We start from the raw sequence: 20,067 nt of genomic DNA, 5'->3' as shown, positions 1-20,067 counted from the left end.
GGCGGCCAGGATGGGGTCACAGACAAGGAGACAGCAGGAGAGCTGCCTATTTTTTAAGGCAGTTCACTTCAAAAGTATGTATTACAGCCAAGAGTACCTTGTCCCTAAATTTCATTCATTCATTAGAGTAATTTTCACTGAAGTTGTAAGTAGGGCTAGGGCTTGACTCTGCAATCTGAAGCGCAGCTGTAGGCACCTCCGAAGAGCAGCACATGCACTACTGCAGAGCAGCAGCACTGGAATTAAAAATTACGTGCCAGCATTGCTGTCTAAACACCAGAATTCTTGAACTCTGATTTAGTCTTTAACTATATGTGCACAGAGTTTAGGTCAAGCTGACCCTCTAGAGCTGTCAAGAATGACAAATGAAGGGGCTTCTAGTGAAGGGGGTCAGCCTCGGGAAAGACAGAACAAAGAGCATGCTGTCTCTGTGATGGAGGCCATGCACACTTAAGACTATTGTGGTCACGTTAAACTCATGAGTCAGCACCGACGGCCTTCAGCCTGGCCCTGGGAGTGAACTATCCTCATTGTAATACAAAAAATCACACCCCTAAGGGAAGGTCCCAGGCCCACTCAGACCCTTCCTCAGAGAGCATGCTATAGGTAATGGATATGCAGATGTGTGCCAAATCATCTGTATGGACCTCCCCTCTGGGCAACGAAAGTGCAGTAACGTTTTGGGTACGTTCGTAACTTTGTACTGCGGCATGCTGGCTGTGTTGCCCAGCACCCAGACTTGCCGGGCTCTGCAATAAAGCAGCGTCTCCCCTCAGTGTGTAGGCCTGGCTTGCTGCACGCCTGCAGAGGACAGCACGGCAGCCTACGTGCACGGAGCCCTTCCTTCACCCGGCAGAGACTATTTACGCCTCAGCCGTTACCCCCGGGAGCCGCGGGGCCACAGCGTAGGGCACACTGCGACACCCCACACACCGGCTGTGCCGTGGTGCCACGCCGCACGCCGCGGCTTTCCGTGCCCGAGCCACCGCACGCAGGGGCCGCGCGTGCGCAGCCCGGCCGCCGCCGCGCCGCGCGGGAGCGGACGTGACGTCATCCCCCGGAAGCGGTTGCCGGGCCGTGGCGGAAGCGGGGCGGGGCTCGGTCTCTTTGGTGCGGGCGGCCGGAGAAGATGGTGAGGGCTCGGGAGCGGGTGCTGGGTATCCGCGGCCATCCGCCTCCGCGCCCGGCCCTGCGGTGCCGCGGGTCTTGCCTGGGGCGCGGGGGAGCCCTGCGCTCTGCTGCGGCCGCGCTCGGCGGCGGGACAGCGGGGCCGGGGCCTGAGGGCCTGGCGGCGGGGGCTCGGGTGCGGGCGTGGCGCGGCGCGGCTCGGCTCGGCTCGTTCCGGGCGGGGAGGGCAGGCTGCGGTGGGGTGCGGGGCCGTGCCGCCGCCCGGGCGCAGCCGGGGTCTGCTACGTGCTTGCTGCGGGCCGGGCCGGCGCTCTCCCCGTGGCCGAAGCAGCCGCGCGGTAACGTGGCAAGAGGGGGTTCCAAAGGAAGGCTTCTGCGGTGAGTGCGGCTGCTCTGCTTCTACAGGAAGGAGCAGTTTTACTGGTTGTTAGCGATGAGTCTGGGGGAGATGGGAAGGGAGCTGGAGATAACCGCGCGGTGTGTTCGTGATATTCCGGCATAGGGCGGCGGGTGGGGTGGAAGGGCAACAGGAGGCGCAAGGGAATGATTTATAAAAATGGAGGCGACCTGTAGGCGAAACTGGGTAGATGTTTCGGAGTTCAGTATGCGTCTGACGTGTTTATTCGGCTTACTGGATTTGTATGTATTTTTTTGTAAGCTAATTTTTCTTTCAGTTACGTGATGGGTAGGTGTTCGACATTTTCAACATGCTGTGTCTTAAAATGCTTTTCAGACGAAGGGTACCTCGTCATTTGGTAAGCGGCGAAATAAGACGCACACATTGTGTCGTCGATGTGGATCCAAGGCGTACCATCTGCAGAAATCTACCTGTGGGAAATGTGGTTACCCTGCTAAGCGTAAGAGAAAGTGTAAGTAACAAACTTTTTAACTGACTTTTTAAAAATTTGTGAGTTTTTGCTTTTCTGGTAGTCTTGACTTTTTCCAGCCAAGGAGGAATACTGTGTCATCTTGCAGTGTTTGGAGCTTTTTTAAAAATTAATGCATATTTAACTATATTCCAACATTCGGTATTACTACACAGAAATCTGCTTAATTTATGATTTTTTTTCTTCTCTCAGATTGAATAATTGTGCTGTACAACTGTAATGTGCAACTTAATTATTTGGTGCGGATGAGTAAAAGTAACTTGTATGTTTTAGATAACTGGAGCGCAAAGGCTAAAAGACGCAACACCACTGGTACTGGTCGCATGAGGCACCTGAAAAAGGTCTACCGTCGATTCAGGTATAATATTTTATTACAAGCTAGTGTGGTGTGAAATCCTGCATAGATATCACTACATTAGAAAATACATCATTCAAAGTTAGCATACGCTTAATGTGGTATGAAACTCTTAAATATATAATGAAATGATGCTTTATATCAGTGGCTGCGTATTATTTGAGGATAAAAAAAAGCTCATTTACTGTTAAGACATAGGTTGTATAATAAGCTCTGATTCTCTTAAGTGTAGATAGTACAGAGCACAGGTTATTGTAATAAAATGCCCACATTTAGAAAGATACGCTTTGTGTAGTATTGCATTTGTTTGTGAGTCTGTTAAATTGTCAGTTGTGCTCAAGTGTGGGTTTTTGTAAGAGACAAGTCTTGAAATGCATTCCAGTCCCCTTTTGCCCACAAAAACAAAAGTCAGGACTAGAATAACTTCAGTAGTAGCTCTCTTATTTGGAATTCAGTTAGTAGTAAGTATGTATAACATCACAGGTTTCTAAAACTTGTTACAAAGCTCTTACTTGTATTTAGAAGGCAATGGTGAGGATATTGTGCTGTTAAACTTACTCCTTTGTAATGACCTCCATGTTCTAAAACTGAGCTCTGTATTTTCTGGCCTAATAAATGAGAAATCTGGATGGAAAATACCAAGTAATGAAAGGGTCTTGTCATGAAAATGTAGATGGGATTTAATAGCGAAAAGTAGGAGTCTTAAGACCCAGACCTGAGTGTAGCTGAGGGATCCATTCATCTGTTTTGGTGAGCACAGTCTTAATCAGCAGTGGCCAGAAAATGCCTTAGAGTGTGCAACAGCGGCCTGCTTTCCACTGGTGTCGTTGAATAGAAATGTTACATCCAAAAGGGAACTTGGTGCAGACCCTTATTTTGTCACACCTGTCTTAACCTATGGTTGAAAGCACAGAGGATTTCTGTAAGAAATGAACTTGTGCTTCACAAACATGAGATCTTTTGCTGAGTTGCTTAATAGGAACATAAAGTAAGGAGTGCCTCCAGCAGGTGTAGTGTGTGTGATGCAGTCTGGCCGTGTTCACTCAGTTACTGAAATCTTCCTGTTTGAAGAAATCAAACTGCAGCAGAAGAGAGCAAAACCCACACTGCTTATTCCAAACATTTATTAATAAAAGATGTTTATTAAAAATGTCTGGACATACCAACTCCATGGTGATTTCAGTGCATTACTGAGATAAGCTGGAAGAAGCTGGTGAACTTGATCTAAAACATCAGTTGTCAGAAAATAACCTGGAGAAGTGGTAACCATATTTCTACTTGCAGGAATGGATTCCGTGAGGGAACTACACCGAAGCCCAAGAGAGCAGCTGTTGCGGCCTCCAGTTCATCATAAAGGCTCATCTGTTTGTTAAAATAAATGGTCTTACCCAGGACGTGTCACTTTGTGTGCATGTTTTACTTCAGTGAAATGCAGGAATCCTGAAAATACATGTATTTACACACAGTTTTTAATGCTTTGAAGCACCTCATTACAAGCAATTTTTTAATTGACTTTTCATTTGATACCACCTTCTCCTTGAAAAGGACCGTTATCTCTGTGTTGCATTTAAAGAGGCTTGTGCGTGTTACTCAAAAGAGCTTAGCTGCAAGAGGAAGGGAATATTGGCACTATGGACTTGCCCACATTGCCTCGTGAGTTTCATTCTGCCCTAGCTGGTAGATTTAGAATTTTATCTTTGAGATAGTAACTTGAATAATGGCTCTACATGCTGTTCTGGGAGGCAATAGTTAAAGAGGGGTTTCCAGCCTTAGTCATTCTCCACTGCTGTGTGGTGCTGAGAGGTCTGCAGAGGTATTGCTTATTCAGTGGGTTGTTGCTGCTTGGGCAAAATAACTCCAGGTGTGGAGCACGCATACTGCCAGGCACAAAGGGGTTAGAATGCCAGACACAAAGGGGTTAGAGATCTGTGGTAGTTGCGACAGAAGTTGTCTGAATGGTCTGGGGAGGTTGGTGTGGAAAGCTCGTGCACAAACAGATCTGAATTAACTGTGCTGGGTGTAGACAAACGGCAGGTAGTAACAATACAGAAGTAAGGCACTTCAGGGTGGTTGTGGATTGGTGCCCAATGGATTTGTACCCTGCATGGTGTGTTACTGGGCTTCTCAGCTGGCTTTCAAACTGCTTTTAAAAAGTCATAAGGTGACATAAAAGTTTGGGGAATTGCAGTAAGCACTGCAAGGGTTCAGAGGCTTTTCAGGTGCCTTGAAGAGAAAACAACCCCAAAACTTCTGATGCTTTAAGTTTCTGAGGCTGTTCTTACTGTGACTCCTCTGGTTTCATCATGAAGTTCAGGAAGCAGCACACCACTTTGTCAGTACTGGAGGATCAGCAGCTAACCTACCAGCTTGAGCCAACCACTGAAGACATTTTCAGCCAGGTGTTAAACGGGAATATATTTGACTGCACTTTCTTGCATTTTTAAATGTAGTACAGGTAATGCTGTTGGATACTTGAGTGTATCTAGTTGGGCTGTTCCTAAACGAAAGAATAGCTTCCTGCTGTTCCTTTTGTATGGAACAAACACTGAACACTCTGCTTTCAACAGGTCCTGAGAGTCTGAAAGTAAGCAGTGGTGAAGCTGTTCAAATGCACTTTGCACATGGTACGTGTCCATGTATTCCTAGAGCTCAGGAGTGCATCTGAAATGTGTTACTTGGTGATACACTGGGAAACAAATGCAGGAGGAAGTAATCATAAAGGTGTTCATTGTTACTCTCAGAGTGAGATTAACCCCTCAAAGCATATTGAGAACAGGTCAGCCAGGCTCTAAAGGGCTTGTTGGGCAATGGTAGTCGGACAATGGTACAGCAGGTATTCTGGCTATGGGTGGGAATTAAAAGTCTTTGCAAAGTCTTACATGATCTTGGGTGTAGTGTAGGATTTTTGTTCTGAGCAGTCTGTTGCGTTGACCAGCAAGTGTGATGTAATAATACTGCAAAGGCAAGTGCTTAGATTTGCTGCTGCTACCTGTTAGCTCCTCAGTGTGAACTACGCTCCCAAAACATGTGCATTTGTATAATACGCAACATAACAAGGTTACAGTGATTGAAACTTGCAATGGCTTGCAGTAACTTTGAAGACTCTCAAACTTCATTTCAGGGAGAATTTTGCCTACAGCAAGAAAATTTTATGGACAAGGAATTTGACAGCCACTGTGGTTTCAACTGCTTTTTAAGTGTGGGGCAGGATATTGGTTAATTTGGGTCAGGAATTATACTGGATATAGATCCTGAAACACAGTTCTTTGTAGTGTTTTCTTAAATGTTGAAAGCTGGACTGCCTTGGTTTTTCAGTATATAATCTTCTGTTGAAATCTTACTAAAAGCATGTTAAGGCTTATCAGTTTGAACTGAACCTCTGCATAGGGATGGGGGGGGAGAATCAGAAAGGAATGTAAAACACAGGGGTTGAGTTAAGAACGATTTAATAGGTAAAGCAAAAGCCACGCATGCAAGCAAAGCAAAGCAAGGAATTCATTCACAGCTTCCCATGGGCAGGCAGGTGTTCAGCTGTGTCCAGGGAAGCTGAGGTCCATCATGCATAATGTTACCTGGGAAGACAAACGCCATAAGGCCGAATGTCCCACCACCCTTCTTTTTCCCCCGGTTTACATACTGAGCATGATGCCCCATGGTATGGAATACCTCTTTGGTTAGTTCAGAGCAGCTGTCCTGGCTGTGTCCCTCCCAATTTCCCGTGCCTCTCCAGCCCTCTGGCTGGCAGGGCCCAAGGAACCAAACAGTCCTTAATTTAGTATAAACATCACCCAGCAACAACTAAAAACATCAGTGTGCTATCAACATTGTTCTCACATCAGAGCCAAAACACAGCACAGCTACTAAGATGAAAATTAACTCCACCCCAGCTGATACCTGGACACACACTCAGAGGGCGATGCTGGTAGCAGTGTGCTGTGATCCAGGAGAGCTCAAAGGGTCCCACTTAGGACCACTGATTATAGGGTTGCAAGATGATTGGCTTTAGTCAACTGTAAATTTCCATTCTAGCCACAGTCTCGGTTGGTAATTTTTTAAAATTCCAGTAACAATGGTACTGCTGCACTTTGGCTATGATTCAGGTAAGGAATGTTTCAAGGCTCTCAGGGAATGACTGATCATTCCTGCTTACGTTCCCCACCTTTTTCAGGCAACAGGGCATCCTGGTAGCGTCAGTGCTGTTTAGCTATGCCAGAGTTGCTAGTACAGTCAAGGGATGCTTAACTGCACAACTCATTACACAAAGGCCAAGGCCTAACAGGAATCCCTGATATCATAGAGCAGCCCAGATGAGGGAGGGAAATGGACCACCACAGGGTCTGAGGTTTTTTTCAGTCTCCAGCTTGTAAGTGGGAATTCAGCTTACTGCCATGGAGCACTATTTCATTTGTGTTGGTTCATAGCGAAAGGATGACAAGACATAACACAGCTGTTCAATGCATAGTGAGACACAAGTATCGGGCAACTAACCAATTCCTCAAATGAAGTACTTACTGTTCTAGTACTTTTAGTACTGTTGTACATCCTGCAAAGACATGTAAATAACATAACAGTACGTGCTTTGTAGATAGGTTCTGCAAACTGGCAAACCCAGCAGGGTGAATGAGCTACCTCTCCATCAGTGTGAGATTGTTGACTCCACAGCAGGAACAGCTGGACAAGGTGTTTCACACTTTCTGACTCCCAGCTGTTTCCACCATCCATTTCTACCATGTTAGCATAAAGTGGTGCTAATATTACTTTACCTATAAATTAAGATTACGTCCTCTGTCCAAGGCATGATTCTGCTGACCCCCTTCCTTACTTCTCTGAGAATTGAAATATCATCTCATGATTGCTATGCCCAAGATGGCCCCCAACCACCACATCACCCACAAGCTCTTCTTCGTTCACTAAAAACAGGTCCAGTGGTGCACATTCCCTCACTGGTTTATGGACCAGCACGTCAGGACGTTATCTTCTACATAGTTGAGGAACCTCCTACAATGCTTCCTCTCCACCGTGCAGTATTTCCAGCCATCTGCTAAGTGGAAATCCCCCATGAGAACAAAGGCTAGCAATTGTGAGTCCGTCTACTTGGGCACTCCTGCCACAGCCGTGCCCGGTCCCACCAGCAGCGGTGGTGCCGCAGCTCGCTCCCCTCAGGGCATGCTCCAGGCAGCTGCAGCCACCACAGCGGGTGCAAAGCTCAGCCAGGACACTGGGTGGGCATGGTGGCGGCCTGGCAGAGCCAGCACAGGCAAGAACTGGGGAGCTGCATTTTCTTTCTTGAAGAAGTCAAACACAAGTGAAATGTTAATATATTGATATTGGACCAGAGCTTTTTGGGCAAGGCCCTCCCTCAGGCATTCAGAGAATGAGATATTGCTCATGCTGAGGAAGTACCTCAGCAGGGATAGAAAGAGTGGGAAAGAGAGGCAGAAGAGAGGGGAAGGAAAAGAAGGGGGGGGGGAAGAAGGCGAAGGAAGGAAGGACTGCAGGAGGGAAGGCAGGGAGGGAGGAAGGCAGAGAGGATGGGCGGAAGGGACACAGCAGGGAGAGGCACCTGTGCGCTGGGTTTGGGAGGCTTCAGCAGTGCCCAGCTTGCTCCCTGTGGACAAGAGGTCCTCCCCGTCCTGGGGTGTGGGTGGCCTTTGGTGGCTGCTGTCCCCAAAGCCCGCAGCACTGTCTGGAAATAGCAGCTGTAATTCACATGAGAATCCACTCTCTCTAGTCCATGTTGGCACACCTGTAATTAGGAATTCAGTGAAAATTGCCCCAAGGGAAATCAGAAGAAACTTTGTTGAAAGGTGGATGGAGGCTGGAAGAACTGCAGGCTGTTAAGAAAAGGGAACATTAAGAACAGAGTATAGTAATAACTAGGAGGTGCTGCAACCGTGAAATACTCTGCCTCACATAAACCCCACCTTTAATCCTGCTGTACAAACCCAGAATGACTGCAGCTCTCAATGTCATTGCTTACCTTAAACTGATGTAAGATAGTCAGCTGCCCACCAGTTCTGCATGTCCCTTTCACTTAGTCAAGGATGTGTACATTAAAGGCCTCACTTGCTATCACACCACTCTTGCTTTTCTCTAGAACAAAAGCCAAAACAAATCTGAAAAATCACAAGGTAAAAAATGAGGCTGTATTTCCCCAGTTTTACAAATCCCTGGGCCAAGTCCTTAGTGGGTTCTGCCTGAAGTGGAATTATACAGCAAGAGGAAGTTCCACCCTCCTCTGAAGTCCACTTTAAAAAGAAATCTGCTTGCATTTCAAAATGCAGTCATGATATTTGAAAATAAATGGAAAATAATATTTTTAGCAGAAATATGTATGTGTCAGTCAAAATATTGCAATTTAGTTTGTTATAGACTGTTATTCTTTACAATACACTGTAACAGAACATATGTCTTAAATGCTATATTGAAATGAAGTTTTAGTTTGCCAGAATTTCCTTTGTTAAAACATATTCCTACAGAATACCTTGCACATAAAAACAATCAAAAAAAGAAAACTCCCTCTAGTTATACTGTTAAACCCTAGCAGTTTAAAGTTGAGTCTGTATGCAGCCAAAAGTCCTACATCCACTGCAGTGAACAGAAAAGAAAAACATTTGTTAGTCTCCTGGAATTTCATAGCACTCCGTAGGGTTTGGCCTGGGATATATCTTTCTTTTGCATAATATTTTCCCACGACCTTATAAGCGTATAGGACTGCTGTATAATAGGATTGCTTCTGAGCATTTGACTGTAAGCGTTGATCTTACTGATGCACTTGCTTCAACAAAAGCGTGAAGGAAGAAGCATATTGAGTGCATAGAGCTAAAGAAATGGGATGAATGGCACATACCTGCAGGTGTAAATCAATACAATTCATGAATGCCCAGACAGAGACAGTGCCGTCTACCTTCACCTCTGTAGGATTCAACTTCCTTGCTATAAACCCTGACACTAGTACATGATACAAGATTCAAACTAATTAAAAAAATTAAATAGAAATAATGAAGTTGTTAAAGTCATACAGGTGAGGAGGACTGATTCAGAGCAGTGGGTGTTAATAAATGTACTGATAACACACCTTGTTTACTACTGCATAATGAAAGCCAATGCCCACATGTGTCAGGACCCAGATTCTGCATTAGAAGGTATTCAGAAATGCTGAAATCAGGATTCTCTCTATAACGTGAGAATTTCAATAGCCTGGAACTGCAGCAGGAACTATTATTTCTCCCTGTAGATTTCCATTTACTGACAAACCAAACACTGAATTGTAGTAAGGAGGTTCTTGTTTGGTGAATACAAACTGTTACTTGACAGTCTCATTGACTTGAGGTGTTTATAGGCAAAGCCCAGAAAAGTTTCTGCTATATTAAAATAGCAGTAATGATAAAACCCCACATCCTTGCGATACCTATGGTGCATACTGACATAGCCTGAATTCCCAATAAGCATAGACTAAAAGGAGTTCTGAAATCATAATGAAAACCCCAGGTTACTGGGGTAAGTGTGGTGCTTGGGCCATCTGCATGTGTCTCCTTCGGGCCTTGATCCTTCAATGGGATCTGTGCTTTTCATGGCACACAGAGCCATCCACTTCCACTGAACTCCTAGGAACATGACAAAACCAGGGTTTACCTGGATCACTAAATCTCATCTCCTGTAGATGCACCAGCTGTGAAATGAGCATTTATTTCAGAAGGGCTCAAAGAAGAAAGAACATCCTCCAAGCCCTACAGAGGGTGCCTTCAGCACTCAATAACAAATGAATGGCCTGTCATAATATATATGCTCCCAGGTCTCAATTAACTTCCCCCAGGCAGTGGCCAACAGGAAAAACCTTAGAAGACCTGAAACAAAGGCCAATGATAGAAGATCAAGTGGAAACAAAGGAATTCTGGAAGACTCAGAGCTACCACACCTCCAAAACACATGCACTCAGGTAACTGTTTGGCACTGTGCTGGAAATACCTGACCCTATACAGCTCTGCACACAGACTTGCTCCTCTATTCTTGCTTTAACAGGAGTTTCAGACCTGTCCTTATAATTGTTTTGTAGTTAAATGTCCTGTGTTTGGTTGGGATAGAGTTAATTTTCTTCTTAGTAGCTAGTGCAGTGCTGTGTTTTGGATCTGGTCTGAAAGCAATGTTGACAGCACACTGATGTTTTTAGTTGTTGCTGGGTAGTATTTATACCAACTCAAGGACTTTTTAGTTTCTTAGGCCCAGACAGCAAGAAGGCTGGAGGGGCACAAGAAATTGGGAGGGGATATGTGGGAGAGGAGGATGGGGAATGTCTGATCATTACTGACAGGAGATAAGAGAGATCTATGAGAGGAGGATAGAGAATGTCTGAAGAGAGATGTATGAGAGGAAGATGGAGAATGTCTGATCTGACAGAAAATAAGAGAACTGGGTCTTATGAAGGAAAGTAAGAAAGATAAACATGGTTATATAGCCAAAAGGTGTTTGCATGCTTGAATGATGTATAGCTATGTAACTGCATGAATGGTATCTGCCCTGAGCCTGGTGGTACATACAGCTGGAATTTGTATCTGGGCTCAGAGATATAAATATGGCCTTCTCTGCACAATAAAGTGCCTCTGATTGCACCACAACCAGAGTCTGTGCCTTCATAGCCACAGGGATATAGCTCCAGACCTTACCTGAACGAGCCAAAGATGGGACATCGTGCTCAGTATATACACTGCGGGGGTGGGGGTGGTGTCCGTCAGGGCCTGCTGATCATTGCTTTGGGACCAGCTGGGCACTGGTCAGCAGGTGGTGAGGAACTGAATTGTGCATCCCTTGTTTTCTTTTTTCCCCTTCTGTTTGGATTGTATTCCTTTTCCCTTCTCCCTACTTTTTATTATAACTGTTACTATGATTATTGGGTGGGTTTTTTTGTTTTATTTCAACTATTAAACTGTACCTATCTCAACCCTCAAGTTTTACATTCCTTTCTGATTCTCCTCCCCATCCTTCTGGATGAAGGGGGAGTGAGCAAGCAGAATGATGGAGGCTGTGGGTGTCTGGGAGCTCCTCCTGTCAGGTGGATGACAAATGATGGTGCTGCAGATGGTGGGATGACATGCTCCTCAAAGCTGTTGTCTGCCTGCACTGAGTGCAAGATGGATCTGACCCTCCTTCTGCAGATGTGGCACTCATGCTTGCTCTCAGCCCACTGCACAATGCACAGGTAGCAGAATTGGTGGAGGCATGGCAGTATGTAGCTGGCCTCCTTCCAGCTGTCCAGGCATATTGGACAGTGGTTCTCGAGCTCTATGGCCACGCTTTCTACATGGTGTGGTGGGCTGGGATGAGCTGGGGATGTCAAGCTGCTGCCACTAACTGGCACTGCAGCAGCGGGTGTCATGCTAGAAGAGAGGCTACAGTCACTCACTGGTCCAGGGAGTGGTGGAAGAGATGTCCAGGTCCCTCAAGAAGGAAACCCTCCCAGCGCCCCATGGTGAAGTTTCCCTACACAGCTCACCTCTGCTGCCCTGAGTGCACCTCCTGGGTGCCCCAGCTGCCTGAACCAGGCAGGGCCAGGGAAAATCCTACAATGGTTCTGGGTCTGGGCACTGATAATTGCAGTGAAGAACCCTTGAGCTCAATCTCAGCACCAGCACCAGCCTTGCTCAACACTCCAACCATACTTGCTCAGATGGGTGCAGGCATGAGCGGGCTGGGTAAGGCTCAGCATCTGGATATAAGCAGTGAGGGATGCAAGGTCACCATCCATCACTCAGTGACATAGTCCATCGCTTGGAAATGTCACAGTCCATCTCTCGGTGACACCAGAATCCATTGCTTGGGGCTGCCACCATCCACTGTTTGGGAACATCACAACAAGCCGTCCTCCTGTGCAGCACTCACACATGTGCCTGGTGTTACTGTGACACCACTGTCCATCCCCCATCCACTGTCTTGTGTTCAGCATTGGTGTTTATGCCAGTCATCGAGGCCTCGGGCATGTCTTCCCCAGGCCTCATCAGTTTGCCCTGGTGTGGCTGAAGTCTCCAGACATATGCTGCAGGAGGGTTCACTCAGTAACACCTCATGCCTCCCTTGGAGGTTGCATGACAAAGTCCCACAGGCTGTCCCCACATTCAGCACTGCTGGCCAGCCCTCTGGGCTGCCCTGCTTCCTGCCACAGCAGGTCACAGGCAGCACATCGTGCCCTTGGGGATCTCATTCTACCTGGAGGGGAATCAAAGTGTAAGGCTGCCTCCAGCGCAAGCCCTGGCTGTTCATCTGTCGAAGCTGGCAGCCCCACACGCACTTCAGAGAGACACCAGAGGACGAAGTCCCTTTTCCAGAATGGTTTTTCTCTTCAGTTCCCAATGCACCCTGGTCCGAGGTGGGGCTGGATGGGGGCAGCCTCCCCTGGTCAGAGTCTGCAGGGTGATGGGGGAACACAGCACCAAAGAGCCCCAACGTCTCTACCTGCTGTGAGCCATCAGAGCAAGCTTTGGGTAGAAGGAAGGTGGAGCCTTTTCCCTGTCAAACCTCAACTTGGTCTGGGGGCTTAAGGGTGGGAACTGCTGTTTTGGGACAGGAGAGAAGACGGTCACCTTGCTCAGTTCCTCAGGTGGGGCCGCAGGCATGCAGCCCCCAGGCCAGCCAGCAGCAGGCAGCCATGCTGCACGGCCCCCTGCCCTACGTGGCCACTGTGCCCAGGCCCGGCCAAGCATTTCCTGGGGTCTCCTGGGGCTGGCGCATGCCCCAAGGTGGCAGCTGCTGGGCAGCATGGCCCCAAGGCGGTCTGCCTGCCTGGGACTGCCAGTTGCACCCAGACACTTCATGTCTCTGCAGCCTGTGCCATGCCTGGCCAGGACCCTGCCAGGGCAGTGCCGTGAGAGGGACGCGCCTGTTCCCTGCAAGGCCCATGCCCTGCTCTCTCCTGAGCCCAGCGTGGCCATGTGGGATGTGGTAGGGAAGGTGCTGTGCCATCCTCCTGAGCTTCTCTGGTGTGCTTTGGGAGAGCACTTGATGAAATTCAGGGGCTTGGTGTCCCAACAGCCTGTGCCAGGTGCCACTGGAGCCACAGGAACCCACAGCCCTGCAACACCAGACGGCATCGGCAGGCCCTCAGCTCTCATCTCTTTTTAATTGTGAGCCCTTCTTTCTGCTCTCTGGTGCTTGGCCCAGAGCCGATCTGCGATGGAGGTCTTTTCCTGGGAGTGTAAGGGAAAGTGGGCAGCCCACACATGGCCTGGCTCTGTCATCTCTGTCCTCTGCCATACAGCAGTAACCAAGAGCCACTGGCTGCTGCTTGCCCAAAGAGAAAGCCAGGTCCTTCTGCCTCTCTTTGAGTGCTCTCTGCCCCAGGTGCCTTCAGGTCTGGAGGTTACCCATGGGAAGAGGCATCCATGGGCAGGACCCGAACTGCCTAGGGCACGAGTGAGTGCACCTGGAGAGACATTAAGGTGGTGAAGACTGAGCTCTGCCGACTCTTGGAGGCCAGCAACCAACCTGGCAATGCTCTTTTCAGTGCCTGCTTCCAGGCCCTGCTCCCTAGTGCTCTGCCCACTGATGGAGATCTTTTCATTCTGGGAGGACGGGGGAAGGCAGACAGCCTTGGAGGATGGTGCCTGTTGTTCTGGGGAAAAAAAAAACAACAAACCAAGGCCAAAGTCCTGAGCAAGGAGGAAGTTAAATGACTGGAAGAGCTTCTGGGGGTGTGCAGTGTCCCCACAGCCTGCTCTCCTCTCCCCGAAGGTGCAATCAGCACTTTTCAGGCAAAGGAGGGGTTGATAGGCATCAGCCAGCACTGGGGCTCTTCTCCTGGAGCTGTGTGTGAGGTGGGCTGGAGAAGGGGATGCCATGGTGCCTGGAGATGATGCACTGCAGGCCCTGAGGAGCTTCTGTCAAGGTGTTCTGCAGGGAGAAGACAACAGAAGGCATCCTGTTAGCATTCCTCTTCAAGCAGTACCCATGCAGTCAGCCATAGAGCTGATACACAGTGAAAGTCACTAATTCACGTATGATTGGGAGAAGTCAGGGAAATCTCTGGACCAATCTGGTGCTCTGAAGAGTACCTAGTGGGTAATATGAGCATGTGCAAATGAGAAGCTTTGCAATTCAAAAGGGAATTTGTGCTTTTGCACATTTCTGTGCAAGAAAGAAAATAGGCTTTTAATGTTTAGAATGAAGTGTCTTACATAGTAACTCCAGTAAAAGATGACTAAGAGCTTCTGTGATTAATGGCCCCAGGGAAAAATGTTTTCAGCTTTCCCACCTTGCCATGAATCTGCTGGAGATGCACTGGCCTCCAATTGCTTAATTAACAAATGAACCCTGCCCTTCCTTCAATATCGCTGAAGAAATATTGCCAGACTCCATTTAGAATATAATAAAATGGAATAGAGTAGACTGTTTCAGTTGAAGGGGGTGTACAGTGAGCATCTTGTCCAACTTGTTGACCAATTTGGAGCTTAGCAAGCATTAAAGCATGTTAGTAAGGGCATTGTCCAAATGCCCCTTAAACACTGCTAGGCTTAGGGCATTGACCACCTCTCTAGGAAGCCTGCTTCAGCATTTAACCACCCTCTCAGTGAAGAAGTGCTTCCTAATGTCCAGTCTGAACCTCCCCTGGTGCAGCTTTGAACCATTCCCACATGTCACTGGATACCCAAGATAAGGGATCAGCACCTTGCTCTCTGCTTCTCCTCCCCAGGAATCTGTAAGAGAACAATGAGATCAGCCCTCAGCCTCCTTTTCTCCAAACCAGACAAACCCAGAGTCCTCAGCTGCTGCTCATAGGACATCCCTTCCAATCCTTTCACCAGTTTTGCTGCCCTTCTCTAGATGCATTTGAGGACCTTCACACCCTTCTTAAGTTGTGGGACCCAGAACTGCACACAGCACTCAAGGTGAGGCTGCACCAGCACTGAATACGGCAGGATAGTCCCCTCTTTTGACTGGCTGGTTATGCCATATTCGATGCCTCCCAGGATGTGCTTTGTCTCTTGGCTGCCCGGGCACACTCCTGACTCATGTTCAGCCTGCTGTCAACCAGCACCCCCAGATCCCTTTCTGCAGGGCTGGTGCCCCACCACTCCTTTCCCAATTTATACTTGTGCCAGCATTACTCTGCCCAAGGTGCATAATTTGGCATTTGGACTTCTTAACTTTAATCCCATAATGATTGCTTAGTGCTCCAACCTATCTAGAGCCCTCTGCAAAGCCTCCTGTCCCTAAAGACAGTCAACAGCATCTCCCAGTTGGATATCATCAGCAAACTTACTAACGCTGCACTCAAATTCTGCATCCAGAACATTAATAAATATATTGAACAGAACTGGCCCTCAAATTGAACCCTAAAGAAGAAGAAGTTTGTTTGTTTGTTTGTTTGTGGCAATGTTATTCTTTACTTTTTCCTTCAGTTGGCCAAGGAGTCTATTTTGAAGATGAGGTTATCAAACTAACCATTTCACATACACAGCCACTAACAGTGAATGTCTTATGCCCAAATGAGAAAGAAGTCATGTTTCTAAACGTTTGTTTTATACAAAGCATAAACATACATTTGCTTGGTAATGTTGAATATTTTTAGCAAAATGTCTCATTTCATCTTTTACTGATGGCTATTGATGAAATTTTGATTTTGAAATGTCATCTGTTACAGATGGATAATAGCAGTAGGCATTTTAGCAAAGCCTTTTAACAATTACTTCAATCTTGTTAATTAATATGTAACTTAATTTTGAACCTGGTCAAGAGATGAGTTTTAGTACTTGCAGTAACATGACAGTAGGCCCTAATGTCCACCATGTTTCTTGTGGTTCTCAATCATCTAGTCCAAGAAAAAGGGTACCTGCTGCAGGAACTAACCTGCATTATGCTAACTGAAGAACAGAGAAATAAGTGATCATGTGTCACACACACATGTGCACCATCTTGTTACAGAAAAGTGGGGCAACTAGCACAACCGAGCTGGAATTGGACAGTGTTTTTGTAATGCCTCTATCTTGCTGTATTTTTTGGACTGTCTTGTATCGTGAGAAGCTGTGAAGAACATGGGACCCCTGCTATCATGTCAAGGCAGCACTGAAGGCACTGCAAGTTCTCATTTACTGAGGTACTTTAAAGGCAGTCTTCACAAGGTGTTCTGTTACATATTTTTAAGTCCCTGCATTGCTATTTGTGTACTGACTTTTGTGGCACTGGTATTAAATATCTGGCAAAGATTATCAGTCATTAGCTCAATGAATGAATGAATGGATGAATGAATTCACTAAATGGTCACTGTAGCTGGCAGAGTGAATATTAAGTCTTCTGTATGAACATCTTTGTATTCTCTGCAGAAGACTTCAGCAGTAAAGTCAGGTATAAAACTATAAATGTTGAAAAAATTCTACATCTCAGTGGGATAAAATGATTTGTTGGCATAGTTATGTTGCTCAATAGGATCAGGAAGCTCTACGGTAGAGAAATCTTGATATGCCGCCCTGCATGGACATCTGCATCACTTCTGCATCACAGCTAGAGCATGTTGACATAGAAGCTGCCTCATAGATGCACCACCTGGCAGAGGGTATCATGAAGTATGAAGACTCCAACTCTGCTGTCAAAGCAGAGAAATACAGCTGTAGGCTAAGCGTGGCAGTTAGAGGCTGCTGGTGGGCTCAGGGCATCAATTAATGCAATGCACTTGCTAAAAGTAATTCATTACAACAAAGGAAATAGTAATTTTGTTCCTTGGGCTGAAAATGTTGTTCTCTGCTTCAGAGGACAGAACTATCACATTTCACAAGGAAGGCTTTGTTTCGTGATTAACATTCACACATACGCATCTAAAGTAAGACATCCACCCTTCTGAAGGGTTCAACTAGATTAAGATGCAAACTGGTAGCAATTTAACAGCCTGAAAGGTGTAGAGATCCTAGTCCAGTGCACAGAAGCGGTTTCACATCACCTTTGTTTAAAAAGAGATTTGTTTCCAATATCTGCTTGGACCACAGCAATGGTTCCTGAGGGAAGCAGTATTTCAGGGAAACTGGACTTACATATGTATTGCCAGTAGGCTGCACTTGAGCTATGCTGACACATCAGACCTTCCTGAGGGACCAGGGCTTAGCTGAGCATTAGAAAGTAGACTTCTTGTCCTGCTAGGGCACGTTTCTTGTTCTTTGCCCCTCTTTAGGGCCTCTTTTACGACTGACCAAGTTGTGACACCTTGGCAGAACTCATTTCTAAGACCTGTGGACTTGAATATTTTCAAAACTGAAGCTATGAAAGAAGTTGGCATAACCATAAACGTTAGCAGGACTCAGACTTGCCTCCACCAATAGACTCAACAGCCCGTTCTTGTACACATTTTCCTTTAAATATTTATTACTCCTCCTTCAACCACTGCTGTTGTCCAGTTTAAATCCTAAACTCTGGATATGGATTCCCTGTGCTGCTTAGGGCTGGAGACAGCTTGCACAGGGCTCTGTCTTCACTGGAGCATCCAGGGACTTATTTCTATTTCCTCAGGGACATGTGTGGAGACTAAAGCAGAGATGTCTCTGTGGGGATCCACTGCTGCCACAGCATGAACCCTGGTCATAGATCCAAAGCTTCTACCAAGACAGGGCAGATTGCTCATACCTGGGCAAGGACAGGGAAGACACGACTGCTGATCTCAACAATCAGATTATAACACTGCAGAGTGGGAAGAATTAGAGAGGAGGTCTGATTTACCTAACAAAACTTCTTGCTTTTTCCTCTCCTGTTGGCACACGGTGGCAGATGTGACTCTCATTGTCTTCCAGGGGCCATAGAACAGTCAGAAGCTGTAGCTTGAAAACAGCTTTTCTAACAAGAGTGCTTATATAGGGCAGGGACTCAGAACAGGAAAAAGAGGACATTGTGAAGGTCCATTACTAAATTTATCATATTAATCCTATTGCTGCTGCTGACGTAATCAATTAAGTTAATTGATTATGCAGCTGGATTGCTTGTTTGCTTTTATTATTTCTTTTTCCTTTCATCTTTTCTTAATGACAGCATGGACTGGATTTCCAAACCCTCCCAGCACTGGCATAACTGCACTCTCTGACAGCTGCAATCAAACTCCTATTAGTCTAACTGCTAACACTGCTATCAGTGACATGCTGACTGACTGCAGCAGGACCAGCACTTGAGGTAGTCCAGGCTCCCCTAAAAATACCACTCTAAGTGATTACTGTAGGAAAACACCATGATTCTTGGTCTGAAAGAACCAAGTATCAACGAATGAGGAACCTGAGGTAGGGAAGGAAACAGCTTTTTTGGTTATGTGGCAACTATAGGGGAGAAACCCAGACCTAATTTTTCTGAGCCCAAGCAGGTTAGTTGAATATAAGCCTCATTGTTTAAAGTTATGCCAAATGCCATTCTGCTGATGTCTTTGATTTCTCACAAGATATCTCATCCTGTTTCAAAGCCCTCAGCTATTTGAGAACTGTTCAAGGTAGGCTACAAGGACATCATCCCACTCCATATTGCTGCTTCTCAGAGAAGGCATCGGCAGAACTGTGGCTGCTTGTTATTGCTGTGACAAAGCTAGGACCATTTTCTTTGATTCTTTTTCTTTCTTGAAAGAGGCGCTGCTTGGCTTTACTGACAGCAAAGTAATTTTAAGCTCCTAAGAATCCAATTGAAAACTAGATAAGTTTCCAAAATACTATTTAAGAACATACTGACGTGCGGAATTAGACTCTATAACTCGAAAGTTATAAAGTAGGTATGTTTATTGCGCGCAGATGCACGGGGGATCGCTCCTCCACAAGCGTGCATACCCGAAGTGAGGAACCATCTCACATTTATACAATGAACAAATGAATATTCAATTAACGCCTATACATATTCGTTACCTTAACCCCGCTTCGTATGTTAATTAGCTTATCAGTCCATTTCCTGGAATGTGGTGGTGGTCTTGCAGGTTTGTAGGTGATTCATGTTCTTGTGACCATCCGATCTTCTTCAGGTGATTCATGTCCTTGTGACCATCCAATCTTCTCCAGCAAGGAGACTTAGCACTCCCTCCCTCTAGATAGCATTTGAATGTCTCTCATCTTTTCTCATTCTCTTTTAGATAGCCCCTTTGTTAGAGAAAGAAGGGCAGGCGTCTCCTCAAAACTGTAGTTGTCACCGCACCCATGACTAGTCACCATACCCACATTCCTTAAGCAGACACATACAATCACAATCGATGTCCATTATCCCCATTTCACACTATTTCTCCATATCAATACCATTTTCATGAATATAAAGCTTGTCTCCTTACATGTGGCAGAACAGTGAGGAGAGAGCATGCCACAGAAAAGCCATTCTGTCTAGCATGGTGTCAGAGAACAGTGAGGAGAGAGCATGCCACAGAAAAGCCATTCTGTCTAGCATGGTGACAGAGTGTCCTCCCAAAAAAATGGAGACTGCAATTACTGCTTTTCCTCTTGTGATATGCCTAGACTACAGGAGCTGGCACAGGTGAGACATGCATACTATTAGGAGTGGTGAGCTCATAAAACAGCTGGCAAACTTTCTGTGCTGACTGCTGACAAGCTGACTTGTTTTCTGTGAAACATTTAGGACTTGATGTTCCCAGGCTTGTGGCACCTCTCTCCATATCAAACAGCCAAATATGCAGACTTGCTTCTTCCTGTTTTGTTTCCTTATTGCCTGAGAAGTGGAGCTGGTAGTACTTTTTGTCTTGTGACTACTCAAGAG

General features: G+C 46.4%; 1 protein-coding gene and 1 non-coding gene across 2 annotated transcripts; both read left to right on the top strand.

Annotated features, from left to right (window-relative positions):
• Positions 1-1,006: 1,006 nt before the first annotated feature.
• RPL37 (ribosomal protein L37) lies at positions 1,007-3,764 on the top strand. The gene is made up of 4 exons (XM_055699636.1): positions 1,007-1,132; positions 1,862-1,997; positions 2,289-2,373; positions 3,655-3,764. The coding sequence occupies exons 1-4, from the start codon at positions 1,130-1,132 to the stop codon at positions 3,722-3,724; spliced, it is 294 nt and encodes a 97-aa protein (XP_055555611.1). The 5' UTR covers positions 1,007-1,129; the 3' UTR covers positions 3,725-3,764.
• Positions 3,491-3,572, top strand: LOC114017031 (small nucleolar RNA SNORD72). The gene has a single exon (XR_003561837.1). It is a non-coding gene; the product is annotated as a small nucleolar RNA SNORD72 (small nucleolar RNA).
• Positions 3,765-20,067: the final 16,303 nt, after the last annotated feature.

This window comes from Falco cherrug, chromosome Z (assembly GCF_023634085.1).
Source record: "Falco cherrug isolate bFalChe1 chromosome Z, bFalChe1.pri, whole genome shotgun sequence".
NCBI lineage: Eukaryota > Metazoa > Chordata > Aves > Falconiformes > Falconidae > Falco > Falco cherrug.
Note: the sequence above shows the minus strand (reverse complement) of the source record. Positions and strands in the feature narration are given on the sequence as shown.